Genomic DNA, 21,461 nt, shown 5'->3' with positions numbered 1-21,461 from the left:
CTGCTTCTCCCTCTGACCCTCCCCCTCTCATGTGCTCTCTCTCTCTCTTTCTCTCTCTCTCAAATAAATAAATAAAATCTTTAAAAAAAAATGGAGTACATTTTTACGTGCTAATGTGGAAAGAAGTTAAGATATATCATGTTTAAAATATAAGCTGCTGAACAATTTTAGTCTGGTCCTATTTGTATATATAAGTTGTTCATGTGCATGTCTATAAATATACTCACATATCTGTATAAAGAATTTCTTTTTTTTTTAAGATTTTATTTATTTATTTGTCAGAGAGAGAGAGAGCACAGAGAAAGAGAAAGAGAGAGAGAGAGAGAGAGAGAGAGAGCACGAGCGGGGGGAGGGGCAGAGGAAGAAGCAGGCTCCGTGCTGAGCAAAGAGCCCCATGTGGTACTCGATCCCAGGACCCTGGGATCACGACCTGAGCCAAAGGCAGATGCTTAACCGACTAGCCACCCAGGCGCCCTGTAGAGAGAATTTTTTTTTTTTTAAGATTTAATTTATTCATTTGACAGAGAGAGAGATAGAGAGCAAGCACGAGTACAAGCAGGCAGAGTGGCCGGCAGATGGAGAAGCAGGCTCCCCGCTGAGCAGGGAGCCCGACACGGGCTCGATCCCAGGACCCTGGGATCATGACCTGAGCCAAAGGCAGACACTTAACCGACTGAGCTACCCAGGCACCCTGTATAAAGAATTTCTCTTCTTTTCCAACCAGGGCCCAGCAGAATGGCTCACACGAAGAAGGGTGGTGAGAAGAAGGGCCGTTCTGCCATCAACAAGGTAGTGACCAGAGAATACACCATCAACACTCACAAGCGCATCCACGGAGTGGGTGTCAAGAAGCGTGCCCCTCGGGCACTCAGAGAGATCTGGAAATTTGCCACGAAGGAGATGGGAACTCCAGGTGTGCGCATTGACACCAGGCTCAAGAAAGCTGTCTGGGCCAAAGGAATAAGGAATGTTCCATACCATATCCGTGTGCGGTTGTCCAGAAAACGTAACGAGGATGAAGATTCACCAAACAAGCTCTACACACTGGTTACCTATGTACCTGTCACCACCTTCAAAAATCTACAGACAGTTAATGTGGATGAGAACTAATCGCTGATTGTCAAATAAAGGTATAAAACTGAAAAAAAAAAGAATTTCTAAGAAAACATATATAAGAAACTAATAGAAATGTGGGGAGAGGTAGCTCTTGACCTTTGACTTCCTTCTGTGCTGATCAAAGGAAGCGGGGGGAGGGGCAGAGGAAGGTCATGCCATCTGAGTATTATCCTCGTTTCACTCTGCGCAGGCATTCTATTTCCTCCAGGATTGGGGGCCGGTGCGGAATGACAGCTAGAAGCCTCAGTACTGCAGGAGAAAACTCCCATTCACAACTTCAAGGGGCTTTCTGATTCTTTGACTGGCTTGGCCTTAGAACCTATGAAAGCTACTGTGTTCATCACTCTCTTTCAATCAGGTAAAGCACAGGACCATCAGGAGATAAATTAGGGGGGCAGACGGACCGAACTCCCCAGGGGCAGCCTTAGAAAGAAGCCTCACATTTTTCCCTGCCCAGAGGGACCAGATATGAGCCAGGGGAGGCGTAAGTAAAAACACATCAGCCAGTGTTCCACATGCATGTCTTCACTGTGCTGAGCACTAGGGGACTCCAAACATCGACAGGCAGTCCCCAGCTGAAAGACTGGGCTGGTTTTCCTAGGAAAAAAAAAATCTCCTCCACCAGGGGTCCTGGTTCCCGGGGTTGGTTAGTGCAAACATTCAACACATTCTATTGCTTATTCCTACGGTGGTTAACAGATATCATCCAAGTCGGGGGGCAAGGCAAGTATCATGAGGCAGTGTGATATAAGGGGTAAGAGAGTAGACGTTAAACCAGCCTGCACCTTGACTCTGCCATTTACTAGCTTTCTTCCCTATGGCAAACTTCTTTTCCTCTCTGTGCCCCAGTTTCCCCACTGGCAAATGGGGATACAACAGTACCTACTTCACAGGTTATTCTGAGGATTACATAAGATAATATGCCAAAAGTGACAAGAACAGACTAAGTTTTCAATTGCTCTGATTTTTATTGCTGTTATCTTATAAAGGAGACCAGAGAGGCATAATATTTTCTACTCCAGCTCTGGGCTCAGAGCTAATTTTGAAATAGGTCACTATCCCACCTCCCTCTGCACCCCTCTCTGGTCCCTATCTAATGCTCTCGTGCCCCCAAGCCCACCTGTCACAGACCACCACCCCTGTCTCCCATCACCTCTGCCTTCATCCCCAACTACTCCATGCTCCAGGATCACACCTCCACTTCCTAACGGACCAATTCTTGTCCCTTTGGTGCCAAAGATCTCAGCCTCCATTAGGAAGATAGGGCTGATCCATTAGCCTTCTCAGAGGTCGTTGTTTTCAGAGAAGTAAAATGAATTCTCACTGTGGGATTTCTAATTGTAAAACATGTGAGAGGTACAGGTCAAAGAATGTACCTGCTGGGAGTGGGAAGGGGGAAAAGGAGTTTTGCTCCCCTATAGACAATCAGCTCCTCTCAGCAATCTCTGCTTTGTGCAACATATTCCTTCTCTCCACTGTTTACTTTTTTGAATTGAGATAAAATTCATATACATAAGATTCACCATTTTAAAGTGTACAATTCAGTGGTTTTTAGTATATTCACAAGGTTGTGCCACCATCACCTCTACCTAATTCCAGAACATTTCATCACCCCAAGACAAATTCCCTACCTATTTGCAATCACTCCCCGATCCTCCTTCCCCACCAGACCCTGGCTACTACTAATCTAGTTTCTGTTTCTATGGATTTGCCTATTCTGGACATTCCATATAAATGGAATCATACACTATTGTGGCCTATTGTGTCTGACATCTTTCACTTTGCATAATGTTTACAAGACTCATCCATGTTGTAGCATGTATCAACACTTCATTCCTTTTTTATGGCTGAATAATATTCCATCATATAGATATACCATATTTTGTATATCCATCCATTGGTTGATGGACTCCCTTTCCATTTCTGGGCCCAGAGAACTCCTCAAAACATCAAAGATTTTCCACATAAGCAGCTGGCCTGGAATGTCAGGGTTTCTTTCCACAAGCCCAAGATTTAAATCCAAAATTGAGACTTTGCTCCAACCCTTTAAAGAGAGCTGTCAGTCACCACATTGCTCACCTTTCCCAGAGGTGGGTGCACATCGAAGAAAAAGGTGCGGTTGATATAATAGCTTCCCATTTTTCCAAAGTGAGTCTCATCCCAACTAAAGGAAAAACAGAAAGAGAAATGAGAATTTTTAAATTATCATACAGTCTGGGGTGGCTGGGTGGCTCAGTCCATTAAGCGTCTGCCTTCGGCGCACGTCATGATCCCAGGGTCCTGAGATCGAGCCCCACATCGGACTCCCTGCTAGAGTCTGCTTATTCCTCCCCCTCTGCCCTTTGCCCCGCTTGTGCTCTCTCTCTCTCATTGTCTCAAATAAATAAAGTCTTAAAAATATATAAATAATCATACAATCCAAATAGCCATAATAAAGCATGGTTAAAATTACAGTTAAAGCCAAAGACTATGGGGCACCTGGGTGGCTCGGTAGGTTAAGTGTCTGCCTTTAGCTCAGGTCATGATCTCAGAGTCCTGGGATCCAGCGCTGGGTCAGGGTCTGTGCTCAGTGGGGAGTTTGTTTCTCTGTCTCCCTCTGCCCCTCCCCCTGCTTGTGCTCTCTCTCAAATAAACAAATAAAATCATTATTTTATTTATTTATTATTATTTTTTTAAAGATTTTATTTTATTTATTTGACAGAGACACAGCGAAAGAGGGAACACAAGCAGAGGGAGTGGGAGAGGGAGAAACAGGCTTCCCACAGAGCAGGGAGCCCAATGCGGGGCTCGATCCCAGGACCCTGGGATCATGACCCGAGCCGAAGGCAGACGCCTAATGACTGAGCCACCCAGGCGCCCCTAAAATCATTATTTTAAAAAACCCAAAGACTATAAGTTTCAAGCAATTAATGAGAAAATTTGGATTAAAAAATCATTGACAAATTGGGGCATCTGGCTGGCTCAGTTGGTAGATTATGCAACTCTTGATCCTGGGTCGTGAGGTTTGTTTGTTTTTTTTTTAAGATTTTATTTATTTGTTTGAGAGAGAGAGCACACATGTATGCACTCGAGCTGGGGGAGGGACAGAAGAAGAGGCAGAGGGAGAGAGAGAATCCTCAAGCAGACTCCCACTGAGCGTGGAACCCCACATGTGGCTCGATTTCATGACTCTGACATCACAAAACCAAGAGTCCCACGCTTGACCAACTGAGCCACCCGAGGCGCCATGAGTTTGAGCCTACACTGGGGGTAGAGTTTACTTAAAAAAAAAATTTTTTTTTTTACACAAGTGATTTGAGGAAGCAAGACATCAGGCTGATTGTTTTTTATTTTATTTATTTATTTATTTATTTATTTTTAAAGCATGGGTTTTTTGATTTTATTTATTTATTTATTTATTTGACAGAGAGAGAGTGAGAGGGAGAGAGAGCACAAGCAGGGGGAGTGGCAGGGAGAGGAAGAAGCAGGCTCCCCGCTGAGCAAAGAGCCTGATGCGGAACTTGATCCCAGGACTCTGGGATCACGACCTGAGCTGAAGGCACCCAGGTGCCCCCATCAGGCTGATTGTTAACCTTCATTTAGATAGATGAGAAAGGTTAGCAAATATTTGCCAACCAGTTGTATATTTAAGTGAAATCTATACTTATTCTGTAGCTTGAGCTGCTATTTATTTTAAAAGAGCAGAGTTTTTCTATAATATAGAAAGGTTTGTAGTAAGAGTTCTCTTCCAAGTTTGTTACCTTCTGACCCTGAGACTACTTTTGCTACTAGAAAGTAGACTACTAATGCTATTATCAACTACACCATGGGCTACTGATCAGTAAGAGCCTACAAACTACAGTTGTCACAGGGGTCTAATTTTGCTCATTAACCTTGTGATAATTAACCTGCTGACTATGAGCTTATTATAATGAACTAACCAGTATATAAAAATTTAGTTAAGAGCCTATCTAGAAGCTATCCTCATTGCACAAATTGTTTTGCAATTAAATAAGTGATTCTAATAAAAGCTATTTATTTATTTGAGACAGAGAGAATGAGAGACAGAGAGCATGAGAGGGAGGAGGGTCAGAGGGAGAAGCAGACTCCCCGCCGAGCAGGGAACCCGATGCGGGACTCGATCCCGGGACTCCAGGATCATGACCTGAGCCGAAGGCAGTCGCTTAACCGACTGAGCCACCCAGGCGCCCTAATACATTAGCTTTTAAACACAATGTAAAAGTCTTGTTCTTCCATACAACCCCATAAACCTTTTCACATCCTACACAAAGACTTGATGGCAGCAGCCTAGTTATCTAGCACAGCCTGGCCATTTTTGTGTGTCAGTCCCTCCCTGCAGCTCAGAAGAGCAGTTGCTTTCTAGGGACCAGCCATCCCCAAGGCCAGCTTCATAAGCAATTATTACCAACCTGCAATGTAAGGGGCTAAACATGTGTTTCCCAAAAATGTAGGGTTCTTTTTTTTTTTCCTTTAACTCAGTGCGTCCAATAGATAAGCAGAAAAGTAAATCTACTTCTGCGTCTGCTATTTGCTAAACACTCTGCTTGACACGAAGTGAGGACAGTGGTATGGTGATGTCAAAGAGAGAAATAACTTCGAAGCAGTGTGACAAAACAGACTTGCAGAAAGAAGAGAGATCAGTCTCAGCTCCACCACTTCCTAATGAAGGCACAACCTGGCAAAGTCACTCTCCCTGGATCTCTGTTCTTGTCTACACAATGAAAACAACAAAAATATCTGCCATGTGCCCCACACAGGGAAGCATTAGGACTCAATTCAAAAAACATATGTAAAGAACTCTGTAGACTATAAAGTCCCACACATATGTGGGATGCCCACTGGGCATTATTTTAAACTGTCCCAACACTTGTGGTTAGTTCTGATGTCTGTTTGGAAACATGAGATTTTTACTTCAAAAATCCCAAGTAAAACTAGTAGTAACATTCATATTTCTTCTCAGCTTCTATTGTGTTTGTGTTGGGAGAGACAATCCTCCCTGGCTCTCTCTTGTTCCTACAGACCTTGCAGGGTATGCCAACAATGCAAGGTCCTGGCCACTCTTTACTCAGGCCCTTTCTCAGGGTTATGTTTCCAGAAAACAACCTTGAGGGAAGAGTTAGCATCTCTCTCTGGGAAAGAGAGCACTCTTGTTGACTGCTTATTATAAAACAGTGGATTCCCCAAGCTCAGTATCCCTCAGCTATGATACTACCTTCTGCATGTGCAGGCATTCATTCAGACCCACGGCATCACATGGGACTTCGGGGGCAAGAGGAACTGATGCCAGCATGCTGATGCTCATCCTGCTTGCTGTGATATGAGAAATAAAGTCCTTTGTCTCTGACTCAGTACTTTGTCGTCTGCCAGCATCCATAAAACAATGACAGGCTAACTTACTAGTTTGCAAGTTGGGTAAAATAAAATCCCAGACCCTGACAGTTTGTGGTCACAAGCATAGGATGCTGAGACGCTGAGACATACCTTTCTGTAAGAGAAAGGACAATGAGCTGGGGATGGAATCTGGTGGGCAAGGAAGGTAGCGAGAGTCTCCCACTATCCTACCTATTAATGAGGCTGAATGGAGAAAGAAACAGTTTGAATGTTGCCTTGGTTACTGCTCACTCTCTTCTGGGCAAAATAAGAAAGAGATGTAATCATGATAATGGGGCAGCAAGCCTAGCAGCCCCAGCCAAAAGGCAATATGGATGTGGCTGCTAAATCAAGGAGTCTCCAAAGTTTATATAAATGGTGCCAGTAGTAAGGACCTTGCTATTCAATACAGAACTTTGGGCAAAATGCAAACATTGAAAAGTCCTGGGGTAAGCTGTGTGCTCAAGACAAAAGTAAATGTGCCTTGCTCAGTCGCTCATAGCCACTCTCTCCCTCTGTGTCCCATGATCCCTCCCCCTCTACGACAATCTCAGCTGCGTTAAAAGGAGTAAGATGATTAAAGGTGGGGCCAAGGTTTCCCTGTCCCTAAATGGGATTGAAGGCCACACACAAGCTAGTATGCTGGGGAACTCCAGAGAAAAGAGGGACTCAAACTCAGGGCAGGGGCCCACATCAGCTCACTCAATCCCATGGCGGGGAGCAGGGACAATCTGCTAGGCACAGGGGTTACCAGAGGTGCAGTGTGTACAGCGATGGAAAGAAAAGGGCCCTTAAGCCCAGGGGCTCACCACGGAAGTACACTGACACACGGAAGTATACTGGAAAGAAGGGGTGCCAAGCCTATGGAGGGGCTAAAGAAAAGAAAAAAGCTTCCTCCCACCCCTTGCATCCAGCACTCCACACTCTCCACTGGGGAATGGCATAATCTCTGGCTGGCTGCCACTGTAGTTACTGATGCAGGCCTATTAGACTCATAAGTTCAAGGGGGGTAAGCGCCCAAATTCAACTGACAGGTTTGAGCCAAGCTCCCAGTGGGGAAGGAAAGGTAAAATGACCTTGTGGGTAGGGCCCTGTACTACTGTTGTGGCTCCCAGTGTGAAATGTATACTGGCAAAGAGGATTATCCATTCAGGGACTGCCATGTGCTCCAGGAGAAATAATATAAATTCCAAGAAGAGAAAGGGAAATCACAGCCTTGAAGACATAATGGCAGCAGGAGCCAAGAGAGGCCATTCTCCAGAATAACAGCGCCATCTGCTGGACGCAGGTACCAAGCACACACTTTTTTAAAAGGGCAGCTATCAACCTACTACTAAGCTTTTATTGAAATTGAGTGCCTGACAGATGAAGGCCTTGGGACTCTTCGGCTTGATATACCACTTTGAGGTGAGTCAACTTGGAATATAAGGCTAACAAAAAGGCTCAACAGGCTTGCTCGTCAAATGGAAGTGATATAGCTGGCCTGGCCCTAGAGGCATCTTGACTTTATAAGAGGAGGTGGGAGCATCCACTTTGGGAGGAACTATCTTCCACTCTGCCACCCAGAGCAAAACCACTGGCTCAGTGGAGGCTTGATTCACAGAGGTTCCTCTCAAGGTTTTTGCCTGGTTTACTGATAGCATCCACTGGGCAGCAGCAATCATCCAGTCCCAGTGACAACTCTGGAAGGCCAACTGCAATAAGGGTTCATGGGCACAATGGGCTGAATTGAAAGTCATCACCCTTGCCTTACACCATATTCCTGAGAAACAGACAAATTCTCTTTTTATTGGCTCTTGGGCTTTTGCCATTAGCCTAGCTTCTGGTGTGCCACCTAGAGGACTCTATACTGAGAAATTTAAATCACCCCTCTTCAGAGCCAAGAACTGTGGCAAAAAAATCATGGCTGCCTGTCAATGGGACAATCTGGATCACACATACAGATGTCCACAGTAAGGGCCAGTATTCTGATAAGACTGACTGAAATCAAGCTGCAGATCAAGCTTGTACCAAACAGGCTACTGCCAATGCCACCAGCATTCATCAGTGCTCCACACGTGGAAACACATCTACCATCATGGACTGGGCACAAAGTAAAGGACTCTACGTTTCTGAAGCATAAGCCATTACTACATTGTGGTGACTTGTGACTCCTGCCAAAAGTTGGCCAATTTGTCCTGCCATAAAGGAGGCCACACGGGGGCACTGGCCCTGCCGGCTCCAAGGAAACTGACTGTAGTAGGATTTGTTCCCCCCTCCAGGCTATCACTGGTACCTCACTGCTACTGACACTTTTTCAGGTTAAAGTGTTGATGATGCTGTTCCAGTCCAATCATCTGACCCCACATATGTCATTGCAGCACTTGACACTAAACTATGTCATTCCAAACCATCTACAGTCTGACGATAGCGCACCTTTTTTTTTTGCAATGGCCACATAATAATGAGCCAACAGTCTAGGTATCTGATGACATTCCACACTCCCTACGCCCCAAAGGCATTTGATACTGTTGAGCACAGAACAATTTTCTCAAAATGGTTTCTGACTCTACTTCCCTCACCTCCTCCTGGTTCACACACCTTGGTAAAGCAGTTTGGTCACCTAATGCAGTCATCACCAGAAACGGTTCATCTCCTCTTGGCCACCAACTGGGTAATGATCAGGACAAAAAGAGGTGGAGGGTTATATAAACCCATATTTTGAAAATTTTAGATTCTTCCTGGACTGTTCCTGGACATGATTTGTCTTTCCTTCCCCCTAACAACTCCACATCAGTGGGGTGGGGGAGGGAGGGGAGATTCAAACTTATTCCAGTATACTGATATTCATCCTGCTTCCTGCCCTGTGAGTAATGAGTCCTTTGTCTCTGACCCAGAAGTCTCATGTCTTCTGCCAGCACGCATGAAACAATAACAAGCTAATTTATTCACTTCCAAGTAGGATAGCCCAGTTTGTTAGCTGGCTTGCTTTTTGGTCAAGGAGTTCCATTTTTAACATCCCCTACACTAACTTTCTGGTCAGGGATACTGACAAAACATGTTATCACTTGTTGGCTAAACAAATTAACCATTTTCAGATTGTGCAAAACTTCTCCTTCAAGCTGGAGGCTTTTTACGCTTATCTCGTGAAATCTGAGTCCTACAAAATAAAACCTTTAAGAAAACAAGTCTCTCTTCACCAGATGACCCCAGACCTGCTTCCTGAGACCCCTGTCACCTTCTCTGGACACACAAATTGTCCCTGCTCCCAAGGATGATTTTCACCTCCCCTGATGCCTGGAAATCCTACAGATTAGGAACTCAGGCCTTAGGAAATTCTGTACTAAGAATTTCCAAATCTCCTTGGAAGGTCAAGGCCATAATCTGAGAGACTGCTTCCTCCGATGCTAAGGAACCCCACTGCCACCCAACGGAGCAAAAATGACTCCTCTCACAGAAACCGCACCTGGCCAAAAGCTGCCCCTAGCAACTCTTTCCCCTCCAGCGCAGTCCCGCTCCTCCTCGGTGATTCCCGCCCCGCTCCGTGCCCCCGGGCCAATCAGAGAGCGCATCACTCCCACTCGGTTGCCATGGGACCCGCCGAGTCCCTCCTGTCACTCACCAGATGTGTGGCGGCTCGTCCAGACGGTGGAAGCGGGTGGCGAAGGACAGCAGCGTCACCAGGGCCAGCGGGGCCCACCGGCCGGCTGCCTCGAAGCGCCGCGAGCCCCGAGCAGGCCGTTTGGGGCTCCGCGCTGTAGGCTCGGGGGCCACGTCCGGGCCCACGGCCCTAGTAAGCTGGGGCCCACAGCGGCCCCGCCGGGGGCGCAGCTCGGGCCCTGCCGGGCCTCTGCCCACCGCCGGCGGCATCCTGCCCCTCCTCAGGATCGCCCTCCGCCCCGCCGACACGCTCGATCTTGCGAGCCGCCCCGCCAAGAAGTCACCCAGGGGCAGCTCGGGGTGCCCTGGGAAATGTAGTTCCCTTCGCCGGCAGCGGGCCCCGGGGCCCTGGCCTCTGGGCTGGGCGGGGAGCGCGGTCGCCGTCCGGGCCGCTAGGAGGCGGCTGGTGGCGCAGAGCATGACGGATCGCCCGGGCCCGGCGGGCCCGCCGGGGAGAAAACGGGCTCAAAGAACTGCAACTCCCAGCAGCTTCGGGAGGGGGGGCGTGGCGGCAGGGCGGGGCGAGCCAGACGAGACCTTAAAGATCATTCTAGTCCAACCCCTCGCTTTACCACGACGGAAGCGCTGGTTCTGACGTATTGGGCCTCACTGGGCCTCAGCCCGCGACGAGTCGGAGAGTCCCAGGCGCGAAGTCTCCGGCCCTGGAAGAGGGGTGGCCGGAGGTGCGAGATGCAAGTGGGTAAGGTCTGTGCCACACATCCGGCGAGGGGGCGCTACTGAGAAACACTGAGAAACCCGGGGGGCGGGGGTCAAAGGTGCGCCGCTCGCCCCGGGGCCTCCCGTGGCTTCCACAACGCACAACTCCCGGAATGCAGAGCGCCTCGCGGACTCCGCTCTGCGCCTGCGCGCTGCCCGCTGCCCGCTGGGGCTTGTAGTTCGCGGAGGTTTGGGCCGCAGGCGGCTCGCGCTCGTGGGGTGTGCAGGGCGCTGTGGAGTCGCTGTACCCTCGCGCCTCACCTGTCATTCACAGTCCTTTCTGCTAGGCTTTCCAGACGTCCCTTGCCTCCCTCTTCCGTACAGCCCCACATGCTCTTTCCCGGCCAGTCGGCCCGACGGCTCCTGTTAGCGTAGGGCCTTCCCAGGTGGTTTGCACTTTGAGAGCTCCTGGGGCGAGGGGAGCCATTAGCACTTTAAGTCATCACCATCACCAGGGGAGCTTCCCGGGTTCAGTCTGCACTCCCCGGCCCGGCCCAGAGCCCCGGGGTCATCTGTGGGGGAAGGGACCCAAGAATCTGCATGCTTAATAAGCGCCCCGTGAGCCTTTTAAGGTCTTATTCAAGTTTTGAGAACCACCGAGGAAGGTGTCAGGCACATCGGGTGGAATATAGCATCACCTTAATACTGTATAGCCCTCCCCCTCCCAAATGGCATTTTAGGAGTCTTTCAAAACGATTCGTGAGAAATGGTTTTAAAATAAAATCTGCTAGAGTGGTCAGAATCCATATTTGAATTGGAAACAGTTCCTCCAGGAGTGGTGATGAGATGAATACTTTATTTGGGCTTAAAACTTGGCTCTATAAGAGCAAAAAGGAGCACGGGGTAGTTTACGTAGTTATCACTGGTAGGAGGAAGAGCAGGGACTGCTCTGTTATTTTTCCTGATGGCCCATAAGTGGGACACTGGAGAACAGTGGCATTCACAGTGACTCTGGTCACCCTTAGTATAGGTCAAGATGGAACATATAGTAATTCGGTAAGGCATTTCTCCAGGGATTCTAAGCTAATGTCTGAGGCTCTCTAGTGGTCCCATCCCTCACCAGCAGTACCTGCCTGACGGCCCTGACCTGGTAAGGACAGGGATGTACCTCTGAATAGGGCATATCTAATTTTGGCCTCCTAACTCCTCCCCTTCCAAAGACACCTGCTGTCCATCACCTGCCCTCCGTACCTGGACCATCTTTACTTTCCCCACAAGAGGTGCCTTCAGTACAGGCTGGAACTGACAGGCCTGGAAACCAACCTGGGAGGGCCTAGGTTCCACTGTGCCTTTGCCCACCTAGAAGACAGAATTGGTAGTTCAGGGATGGTGAAGGCAGGGTCACAGAGCAGTTTGGTGTGCTGAGGGGTGCAGAAGGCAGAGGGCACTTGTGTGAAATGTCTGTAGTCAGAGGGATGGTAGACTGGGATGATCTAGAAATTCTGTTGTGTTCTCTCTCCCTAATCATATGGATACATATATGTCTTCCCAAAGATTCATGAGAGCTAATTACTGACAACTCCATCCTGGGCCCTGCTTTGAAATGCTGATCACTCAAGAAGCACGGGGGAGGTTAACTTTGAGTGTCTTAAACTTTAGATTAGAGGTCACACACTCAGCCTCCTTCAGTGCCTCAATAACAGAGATGAGAGAAGAGGGCCGGGTAGGGCACATGGAAGATCAGAGGGTGCGCCCTGACTGAAGGGGGCTGTTAATTGTCTCCTATCAGTTGTTCCTACTCAGGAACCCAAGACTACTGTCTCTAGATCTTTTTAAGAAAAAACAGACAATAGGATTTGTATATGAAACATCCTGATTTTTTAATGTTGGCAACCAATTGAAACATTTTTAAGTACAAGTAGACCAAAACAGAACACTGTGGGCTGTCCTCTTGTGACCTCAGCTTTGGAGTCAATATCCAAAGCTGGCATATCCCCCAGCTATTTTTATGAGACCAGCTGAGAACCTGGAGGACTGGTGGGTGGTGGGCTGAAAGAGATGGGCACCAAAGCATCGAAAAACTAGAATTCCTGGTCTTTCTGTCACTGCTGGGAGGAATTCAGCTATCATTTTAAGGCAATCCTTTGTTTTACAGATGAGGGAGAAAAGACTAGAGAATAGAGAAGGCAGGGATCTGCCCAAGGTCATGCAGAGCTGGTTCCTGCCCTGGGACCAGACCCCAGGTATGCCAGCTCTCAGGCCACTGAACCACGTGAACTACGGCTTCAAAACCAGGACACCAAACCTGGCTCCACCAGAACAGAAAAGGCTTCCCCCAAGTTGGAAAAAGATGCCCTTTCTGACCAGAGTCAAAGTTTCCCTGAAGCTTGTCTCGCCCAGCTTCCTCATTGGCTCATGGGATCCACCCTCTTCAGGGATCCTCCCCCTACTCTGCAAGTTCTGGGAGAGGGGACATTCCCTGAGAGGACAAGGGTCACACAACACCATGACTGAGTCTGGCAAGGTAAGGAGGGCACTTGCAGGCTGGCTGCCCCTTTGGGGGCCCCTTGGACCTCAGGAATGCGTGACGGCACAGTTTGGAGCTGAGGGACCCCACATAACTCCCAAGGCCTCTGACCCAGAGAGCTCTGAGTCGGCCTGAGGTACGGAAGGAGGCCTGGCAGAATGGGAAGCCCCCTGGCTGAGGCCAGTGGGCTCCAGGGGCAGAGAACCCCACGAGCATGGGTTAACGGGCATCCTTATCCTGTCTCTCCTCAGCCCATCCTCTACTCCTATTTCCGGAGCTCCTGCTCATGGAGAGTTCGAATCGGTAAGAGCTGGGCCTCCACCAAGAGCCTCGGTGGGAGGGGATGGGGGTAGAAAGAGCCCTGAGTGACAAGCTGGCCAGGGACGCAGGGATCTTCTGTCAGATGGGGCACCTCCACCGAGGAAGTCCAACAAGGGCGGGGGGTGGCAGGAAGGTCTCCCCCACTGCTCTCCAAAGCCACTTGGCAACCACACGGAAAGCAGGCTCACAAAACCCAGAGGTGCTTGGTAACTGGCAGGGAACAGCTGGCCTTGCGCAGTTCTGATCTTATTTCATCCGGCACATTAAACAGAACTGGCCCGAGTCAACCCCAAAGGCTTCGAGGAAGCAGAATGTGGGGCCCTCCGGTGTAGCCCCAGCTTGACACAGTGCTTGGCAAAGATCATAGGCGTCGCTCATACTGAGGGAAAACCATGCTGAGTGTTTTTATGTACATCATTCCACTGAAACCTCGGCAACCTAGGAGGGAGGGATCATTATTGTCCCCATTGTACAAGTGAGGAAATTGAGGCACGGGGACATTAAATGACTTGCCCAAGTCTGTGGAGCTAGCAAGAGGCCGAGATGGAATTCGAACAGCTAGTCTGACTCGAGAGTCCATGTTCTTTTTTTTTTTTTAAAGATTTTATTTATTTATTTGAGACAGAGAGAATGAGAGAGACAGAGAGCACATGAGAGGGGGGAGGGTCAGAGGGAGAAGCAGACTCCCTGCCGAGCAGGGAGCCCAATGCGGGACTCGATCCCGGGACTCCAGGATCATGACCTGAGCCGAAGGCAGTCGCTTAACCAACTGAGCCACCCAGGCACCCCAGAGTCCATGTTCTTAACTACTGCGCTATGCTGCCTGTCAGATGAGGAGACTGAGGCACAGGGGCTCATTAATTCATTAAGCTCCTTGCCCAAGGCCGCACAGCTAGCAAATGTGATGGACTCTGAACCCAAACAGTCTGCCTCCGGGAGTCTGGCCCTCACCGGGAAGCCATCCGCCGTGACCCTCCCCCACCCCACCATCACTTGGTATTTGCTGGAATCAGTAGGCAAGCGCACTGGGGTGCCAGAGGACACATTTCTCCAAGAAGACACCCTCCCCTGGGCCCAGGGCCTCTGCCCTAGCTGGCCAGACGGGAGCCACAGGAGTGCTGTCTCTGCAGGGCCCGTGTGGGCCCGGCCACTTGTCCACAGTGGGGCTGACCAGTGCTGAGGAAGGGCCCCGTATCTCCCAGGCTCTCTTCAGCCTGCAACACGTCTCCTCCTCCTCCCCTCACTCCTTTGCCTTCACCCGAGGTCAAGTTGGACGTGGGCCATCCCCACGTTTCAGTGCCTGTCTGCATGCATACACACAGAGTCTTACTCGGTTGACCAGGGAAAATGATCGAAGGGCACAGAGAGGAAATCTGGTCACTGGGAGTGACAGCAGATGCTGTGAGACCACCAAAGAGCCCTGATGCTCTGCTTGGAATCGGTAGTCAACAACTCTGAGGACAGAGAAAACAGATGAGAATGGGATCCTTCTCTAGCAGGTGTCACCTGCTTGTGTGTGCACTTTGTGGTCACCTGAGCACCTTTCCTTGGCCCCTGGACACCTTCATGAGGGAATAATTGCAAGTCTCCAACAAATAAGCCCTGCTCGCCACTGTTTACGGCCCTGGAGGGGGCAGAGGTAATCAGGACACTTCCCTGCTGCCCTCCCGGGCACACGCCTGGACAGCACTGCCCAGGGGCGCGGGGACCCGAGGGGGTGTGGAGAGTAAGGCTCTGAGAGTTCAAGGGCAAGAGAGGCGGAGTGTCAGAGACCTGAGGTGGGGGAATGAGTGGTGACCCGGGAAGCTGGAGAGATGGGGACAGGGCCAGGCTGGGCCTTGATCACCTAGCAGCGTGGAGAAAGAAGCCTCCCTTGGCAGCCTCATGTGGAGCCAGATGCTGTCCCCTGACACTGCTGTCTCTCACAGCTCTGGCCTTGAAAAGCATCGACTATGAGACCGTACCTATCAACCTCATAAAGGATGGGGGACAGCAGGTAAGGAGGCCGCCCGTGGGCCACAATATGGGAGTTGGAAGTCTTGGAGAGGGACCCAGCAGAGGGTGCAGATTTCTGCCCCCCCAAAAGGTGAACCTGCCGGCCCTCCCACTGGGAGTAAGGGGACAGGCTGTGCAGCACGAGGAGCCATGGGAAGGGCCCAGGTTCCAGGCCCCATGCCACAACCTGGTCTCTCGGTGCCTGACCCTAGGAGAGTGGGCAGCGAGTGGGTCCTTGCCTCATGCTGGGCCCTCTGGACGTGCCTTAATGGCCACAGTGTGAGGTACAGGGAAAAACACATAGCCAGGCCATTGGGGTGAATCCTGGAGCTCAGCAGCCACTGGATTTGGGGATATGGCATGGATCCCCTAGGCATCTCTCTGGAGCCAGGGCCTTCCCCAGGGGAGGGAGGTGCAGGTGGGCCACAGGCCTGGGGTCTTCCTGCTGGCTTGGTTCTGCTCTAGCCAACTTGGGCCAGGCTACCTCGCTCATCAGGTCCTTGTCTCCACAGTTCTCTGAAGAATTCCAGGCACTCAATCCAATGCAGCAGGTGCCGGCCCTGAAGATCGACGGAATCACCATTGGCCAGTCAGTGAGTGCAGGGTCTGGGAGGCCCCTGGTGAGAGCGGTGCCCTGAACGAGAGGACCTCACAGCCCTTATTTGGGTGGCCAAGCGCCTGGCCCTTAGTAGGGACGTGCTAAGTTCTTGCCAGATGGAGGAAGTTTGCCAGGTGGTTTGGGGAAGTGAGGGGAGACTCTAGCCTCTGGGGAACCAAGTTCTGCAGGATGGGGGTCCAAGAAGAGCTCCTCCCTGGGGGAGTTTTGGCTTCATGGGCTCCAGCTGAGGAGGGCGAGGAGGAGCTTGCTGGCCCTGTCACTCTGGCCCAGGGGTCCACATGCCCTCCCCATGCCTCACTGCTCCCCTCCAAACAGCTGGCCATCATTGAGTACCTGGAGGAAACTCGGCCCACTCCGCGCCTCCTGCCGCAGGACCCGAAGAGGAGGGCCCAGGTGCGCATGATTTCCGATGTCATTGCCAGTGGCATCCAGCCCCTACAGGTGTGGCTCTGGACTTTCACCCCTGCACACCTCTCGCATGCCTCCCCCCACGCGCTCTTACCTTCAGACACACGGGGAATGTGAGGTGCCACAGTGGGGCACCCAGCTTGGGAGTGGGGGTGGGGGGAGCACAGGAGGGATTCTCAGTGGCTTAGACCTAGACCATGTGGCAGAGGGGTAAGGGATCCCAGAAAGTATCTGCCCTGCTGGGTCCCCAGCCGCATTCTGAGAAGCCCCAGGTTTTCCAAGGACTCGTCCAGAAGTGCTTGGGGAGGGGTGGGGCCCGGTGGCGGGGGGAGGCGGAACAGCAGAGGCCCAGGCCCACCACCGCCTTTAACCAGAACAGCTTCCCTCTCATTTCTTCTGTGTTCTAGATTGGGAGTCTCAAAAGATTGTATTTTTTAAAGTTTTTACTGGTAAAATAATAATAATAAGTATTCAAGCAGTTCATCTGTGTTAACCCCTGACTTTGCAAATGAGGAAATCACCCCACAAAGGTGGAGGGACTTTGCAGAGTCATTCCCCTAAGTATGGCAGAGTAAGTACCAGAGCCCGGGCTCCCCGACTGTGCACTGGGCCCCCGTCCCCGAGTTACCTTGTCCTGTTTAACAAAGGAGATTGGAGCAGACGGACAGCCCCATTTTACAGATGAGGAAGCCGAAGCTCAGAAGTGAAATGGCTCCCGGGTTGTAAGGATAGAATCAGAGTCCTGATCTCCTGAAACCCAGTCCTATGCTCCTCCTCCATCCAAGCCCCAGCCCTGTGCTGTGCACGTGCACACGCACACACACACCCGCTCTCCTCACGAGGAGCCATGTAAGGGAGACGCATTGGATGCAGGGGAGATGGGCCTCAGGTCATGGCCACACACCTTAAAGCCACAGCAGCGCCCTGTGCCCCGACCCTTGCACATCTCTGCCAGGCCACAAGGTTCCAGACCACAGGGACCACTCAAGCAACCTGAGAAGGTGGCTGCTGGGATCACTCACCCCCTCCCAGTGCCCTGATGGGGAGAGGGGGCTCATGGAGGCCAGGAAAGGACAGATGGACAGCCAGGGGTGGGTGGGAACTGAGCTGCCCTGAGGGGGCTTGGCTGGGGGTCAGGCCCAGCCTGGCTCCCAAAGCCAGTCACAGCTTATCCTTGGTTGCATAGAACCTGTCTGTCCTGAAGCAAGTGGGACAGGAGAACCAGCTGACCTGGGCCCAGAAGGTCATCCGCTCTGGCTTCAACGGTGAGTCCTTCCCCCTGCAGGCCGCCCCGTGACCACTCAGAGAAATGGCCCTTGTGCCTAGGGCCCTGGGCATCTGACTCAGCCTCCCAGGCTCTTTGCTCCTGACAGTGGCATGGATGAGGGTAGGGGTGCAGGGCTGAGGAGGTAGTAGGGCTGGATGGCATCCAGACCTGGCCTCAACCTCGGGCACTTCTGGGAACCTCAGCCCCCGAGGCCCACAACCCTTTGGAGCGGGATGGTCTACCCTTGGCCTCACTGCCCACCCCAGCCAGGAACCGAAGACCAGTAACATCTGTGGGAGAGCTGCTGCCTTGGCCAGTGGCCGGCTTTGTTCCTTCTCGGGGAGGGAAGGACAGCTGGACTTGAGGAGCCCAGGGAAACATCATCTGTCCCCACACCCCCATGAACTCTCTCCAGATGTGGTTGGCACATTCCCTGGAGCCCACATGCTGCAGCTAGTCACTCAGATAGCTGCCCATTTCAGAACGATGGGGGCCAAGGTCCATTCTGTGCCCAGAGTAAGATGATTCTCGTGGCCTTCCCACAGCTCTGGAGCAGATCCTGCAGAGCACGGCAGGGAAGTACTGTGTGGGAGACGAGGTAAGCCCTCCCCAGGCCTTCCCACAGGAGCCTTCTCCCTCCACCCCCAGGGCAGGGGCAGGTCAGAGAGCTTCTGGAGGAGGCATGGGGGTGGGGAGAGGGGCCAAGGTCATAATTCTGGTTCCAGGGCCCCCCTACCTCATCCTGAGGTGTCTCCTCCCTGCTGGGAGCCCTCAGTAAGTGCCTATGATGGTGGTTAACAAGCATGATAAGATCCACTGAGACAGTCCAGCCTTCTCTGGCCACCCACAGACTTGGTTGTCAGGACAGCTGGAACCTGGCCTGGGAGAAGCACAGACAGGCCCAGGGGGCGGGAAGAGGAGAGAGGTGGGGTGGGGGGGATGGGGTGGGGGAGCCAGAAGTAGACAGGAATGCCAGGGGCTGGCGCCCCAGTGGACACAGCGAGGCCAGCCTGTGAGTCCGGGGTGCGCATCCTGAGGCAGACCCCCCAACCCTGTCTCAGGTGTCCGTGGCCGACCTCTGCTTAGTGCCTCAGGTGGCAAATGCTGAAAGGTAAGACAGCCCCACCACCCTCCCTCCTCCGCCTGGTTCCTCCCCTCAGAAGGCCCAGCCTCCTCCCACAGTCGGGCCCTAACTTCAGCTACTGGGGAAGCCCCTCACGCAGAGGCTCTCCCAGACTGGCCAAGGAGCCCCCCTGGGCCAGGCCTCCCCGGCTCCTGTGGCCTGGAAGAGCCAGTGGGGGACCTCAGTGGAACGCCCCCTACTGTGCCCATCACAGTCCGTCTGACACTGTCTAGCATCTGCCCCTAAGAGGCGGTGGCTTGCCCAGTGGACACCCCTAGAAGAAACCACCCCAAGAGCCTGCTCCCCCCGATGGGCTGTGCCCGTGCCTGGCAGGGAGCTCTCCTCTGCGGTCCTCCATCAGCCCTTCAGTGAGGCATGAGAGAGTACCTCTCTGGAAGGCATCACACCAGGCACCGTTGGGACACGGAGATGTTATGACACATTCGCTGCCCCTGAGAAGCTTATGACATGGGTGGAGAGATTATCTGTGTATGTAAATGGCGAGCGCTGTGTCTTACGCGGAGTAGGTTCTTGATGAATCGCCATCACTTGGAATACGAGCAGTAGCAACAGAGATGCTAGGCCGTCTTGCATGAGACCTGCCCATCCCCAAGGCCGCCTGTGAATCGGGCCCCCACGTGGCTGGACAACTTCCTGGCCCTTCCCTGGCCAGCCCCCGGGGCCTCATCCAGCCCGCCTCTGTGTGGCCCTCACCGCCCCCAGGGCAGTCTCCCTGTGCCCCAGCAGACCTGGTGTTGAGATGGTGTTAGACAGGTGTTTCTCTGCCACAGGTTCAAGGTGGATCTCACTCCCTACCCTACCATCAGCCACATCAACAAGACGCTGCTGGCCTTGGAGGCTTTCCAAGTGTCTCACCCCTGCCGGCAGCCAGACACACCGCCTGAGCTGCGGGCCTAGCTCCCCAGCTGTGCCCCATGGGTGAGGGGGCAGGGAGAGGGTGCAGGAGCAGAAGCTGGGGGGAGGGGGTGCTGAACAGGCCTGGCAACAAGCAGGCCCTACTGGAGAAGCAGGAGACCTGAACTCCTTGAACTTGGACTCAAGCCCTGGATCCGCCTTCCCACTGAAAATCCTTGTGCCTCAGTCCCCTCATCTGTCCAGTGCGGGTAGTGTGGGGGAGAGGATGCTGGGAGGGAGGGAGGCAGGAACATCACCGGTCATCTGTGTCGTGGGGCAGTCGTGAAGATGAGGTGAGAATGTAGCCTAAAACGCTTGGTGGGTTCGGCAAGGAGACGTAAGGGAGCCTGCGCGCTCTTCCCATGCCCGCAGCTGTACCTGACTCCAGAGAAGGCCCACACTGAAATTTGATCATTAAACTGAAGCCCAGGCCTCCAGGTTGTTCAGTTAAGGCTGAGCCGCGTTCCAGAAGATGAACACTCTTCCTAGCTGGAATCCCCCTGCATCTGGGCCAGGAGAGAAAAACGTCTGAAAGCCTGCCAGAGAGAAGCAGACCAGATCCAGAAGAGAATAGATAGAAACGGCAGGAAAGAAAGCATTTTGTGACCAGCTGAGTTTCCAGGGCTAGAAGGGTACCAGGAAGTGGCCCACTGGAGCACGGAGGGGGAAGTTGGCCCTCTCAAGCCAGAACAGTCCTAGGAGTAGGCACTTGGAATAAATCCAGTCATGAAGGGCCCTGGGAACCGGAGGCAGGCTCCTCCATGGGCAGCATGACCCGCCACTGCCCAGGCTGGTTCCGGACCCCACGCAGCTAGCAGCTTGCCTTGAGATCCCTTCTGGGGGTGGAACAAGATGACTTTTATGTCCTGTACCTGAGATTTCATTTCCCCTGCATGGCTAAGGCTTCAACAGTGAGTTCAGGTAGATGTGTCTGGTTCACATGGAAGCCACCACTCTCAGCGGACATGAGTCCCTTTTCTTCAGCCCCGACCCCAGGGCACCTAGTTCTCCCATCCTCCCGGGCTCCTTTGTGTCCTCTCCTTCCTGAACTTGGGTTCCAGGCTTTAGAATGACCAAAAGGGGCCACTCTTGTTCCTGAGACACACTGGTCCTGGCAGAGCCAGAAAAAAGCACAGGGCATTCCGTGAGACACAGCAGTGTTGAGGGAGACTCGGTGGTTCCTCCTGCCCTGCCTCCATCTTTCCGTCCGCTTACTCCAGGCTTGCCCGGCTGCGTAAAACTTGCCCCTGGGCTCTCTCCAGGAAACCTTGACTCAAGAGACTGATCTCCTCAGCCCAGGGATCAGGACTCGCACCTGATTTGGACATTTGGAGTTGAAGGTGATTAAAGTCCCTGTAGATTTTAAAGATACCAGCTTGCAGTGAGCCTTCCCCGGTGACTTCCCCACCTGGGAGCTGGAACGTGTGGCCTTGTGACTGGGAGTGTGGCAGACATGGCCCTTGCTCTTGAACTCCTGTCCCTCACTTACCCTGGGAAGTTCCCT

The 21,461-nt window shown here is 52.0% G+C and overlaps 3 protein-coding genes across 11 annotated transcripts in view; 2 read left to right on the top strand and 1 right to left on the bottom strand.

The window, feature by feature from the left end:
- Positions 1-10,690, bottom strand: part of POMT2 (protein O-mannosyltransferase 2) — a 41,089-nt gene extending 30,399 nt beyond the window's left edge. For all 5 annotated transcript variants that reach the window (XM_034992995.1, XM_034992997.1, XM_034992996.1 and 2 more), the window contains exons 1-2: positions 10,088-10,690; positions 3,196-3,280 (exon numbers count right to left, since the gene is read on the bottom strand). In XM_034992995.1, coding sequence (XP_034848886.1) covers positions 3,196-3,280; positions 10,088-10,545 — 543 coding nt within the window. In that variant the 5' untranslated portion in view covers positions 10,546-10,690. The remainder of the gene's footprint in view (positions 1-3,195; positions 3,281-10,087) is intronic.
- On the top strand, positions 736-1,151 carry LOC118002496 (60S ribosomal protein L31-like). Its single transcript, XM_034993005.1, has one exon. The coding sequence runs from the start codon at positions 736-738 to the stop codon at positions 1,108-1,110; it is 375 nt and encodes a 124-aa protein (XP_034848896.1). The 3' UTR covers positions 1,111-1,151.
- A 34-nt stretch (positions 10,691-10,724) lies between the features above and the next one.
- Positions 10,725-20,403, top strand: GSTZ1 (glutathione S-transferase zeta 1). 5 transcript variants are annotated; one of them, XM_034993004.1, is made up of 9 exons: positions 10,725-10,821; positions 13,561-13,612; positions 15,559-15,626; positions 16,138-16,218; positions 16,560-16,685; positions 17,839-17,917; positions 18,465-18,517; positions 18,981-19,030; positions 19,834-20,394. In XM_034993004.1, exons 1-9 carry the CDS (start codon positions 10,816-10,818, stop codon positions 19,958-19,960), a joined length of 642 nt encoding a protein of 213 aa, XP_034848895.1. In that variant the 5' UTR covers positions 10,725-10,815; the 3' UTR covers positions 19,961-20,394. The 5 variants fall into 5 exon arrangements, with proteins under 5 accessions (XP_034848895.1, XP_034848894.1, XP_034848892.1 ...); XM_034993003.1 differs by having other exon boundaries at positions 10,748-10,830; XM_034993001.1 differs by lacking the exon at positions 10,725-10,821 and adding an exon at positions 12,403-13,306 and having other exon boundaries at positions 16,560-16,637; positions 19,834-20,403.
- Positions 20,404-21,461: the final 1,058 nt, after the last annotated feature.

This window comes from Mirounga leonina, unplaced genomic scaffold, assembly GCF_011800145.1.
Source record: "Mirounga leonina isolate KUSES-001 unplaced genomic scaffold, KU_Mleo_1.0 Mir_82, whole genome shotgun sequence".
Taxonomy (NCBI): domain Eukaryota; kingdom Metazoa; phylum Chordata; class Mammalia; order Carnivora; family Phocidae; genus Mirounga; species Mirounga leonina.
This window is presented reverse-complemented; position numbering and strand designations above follow the sequence as displayed.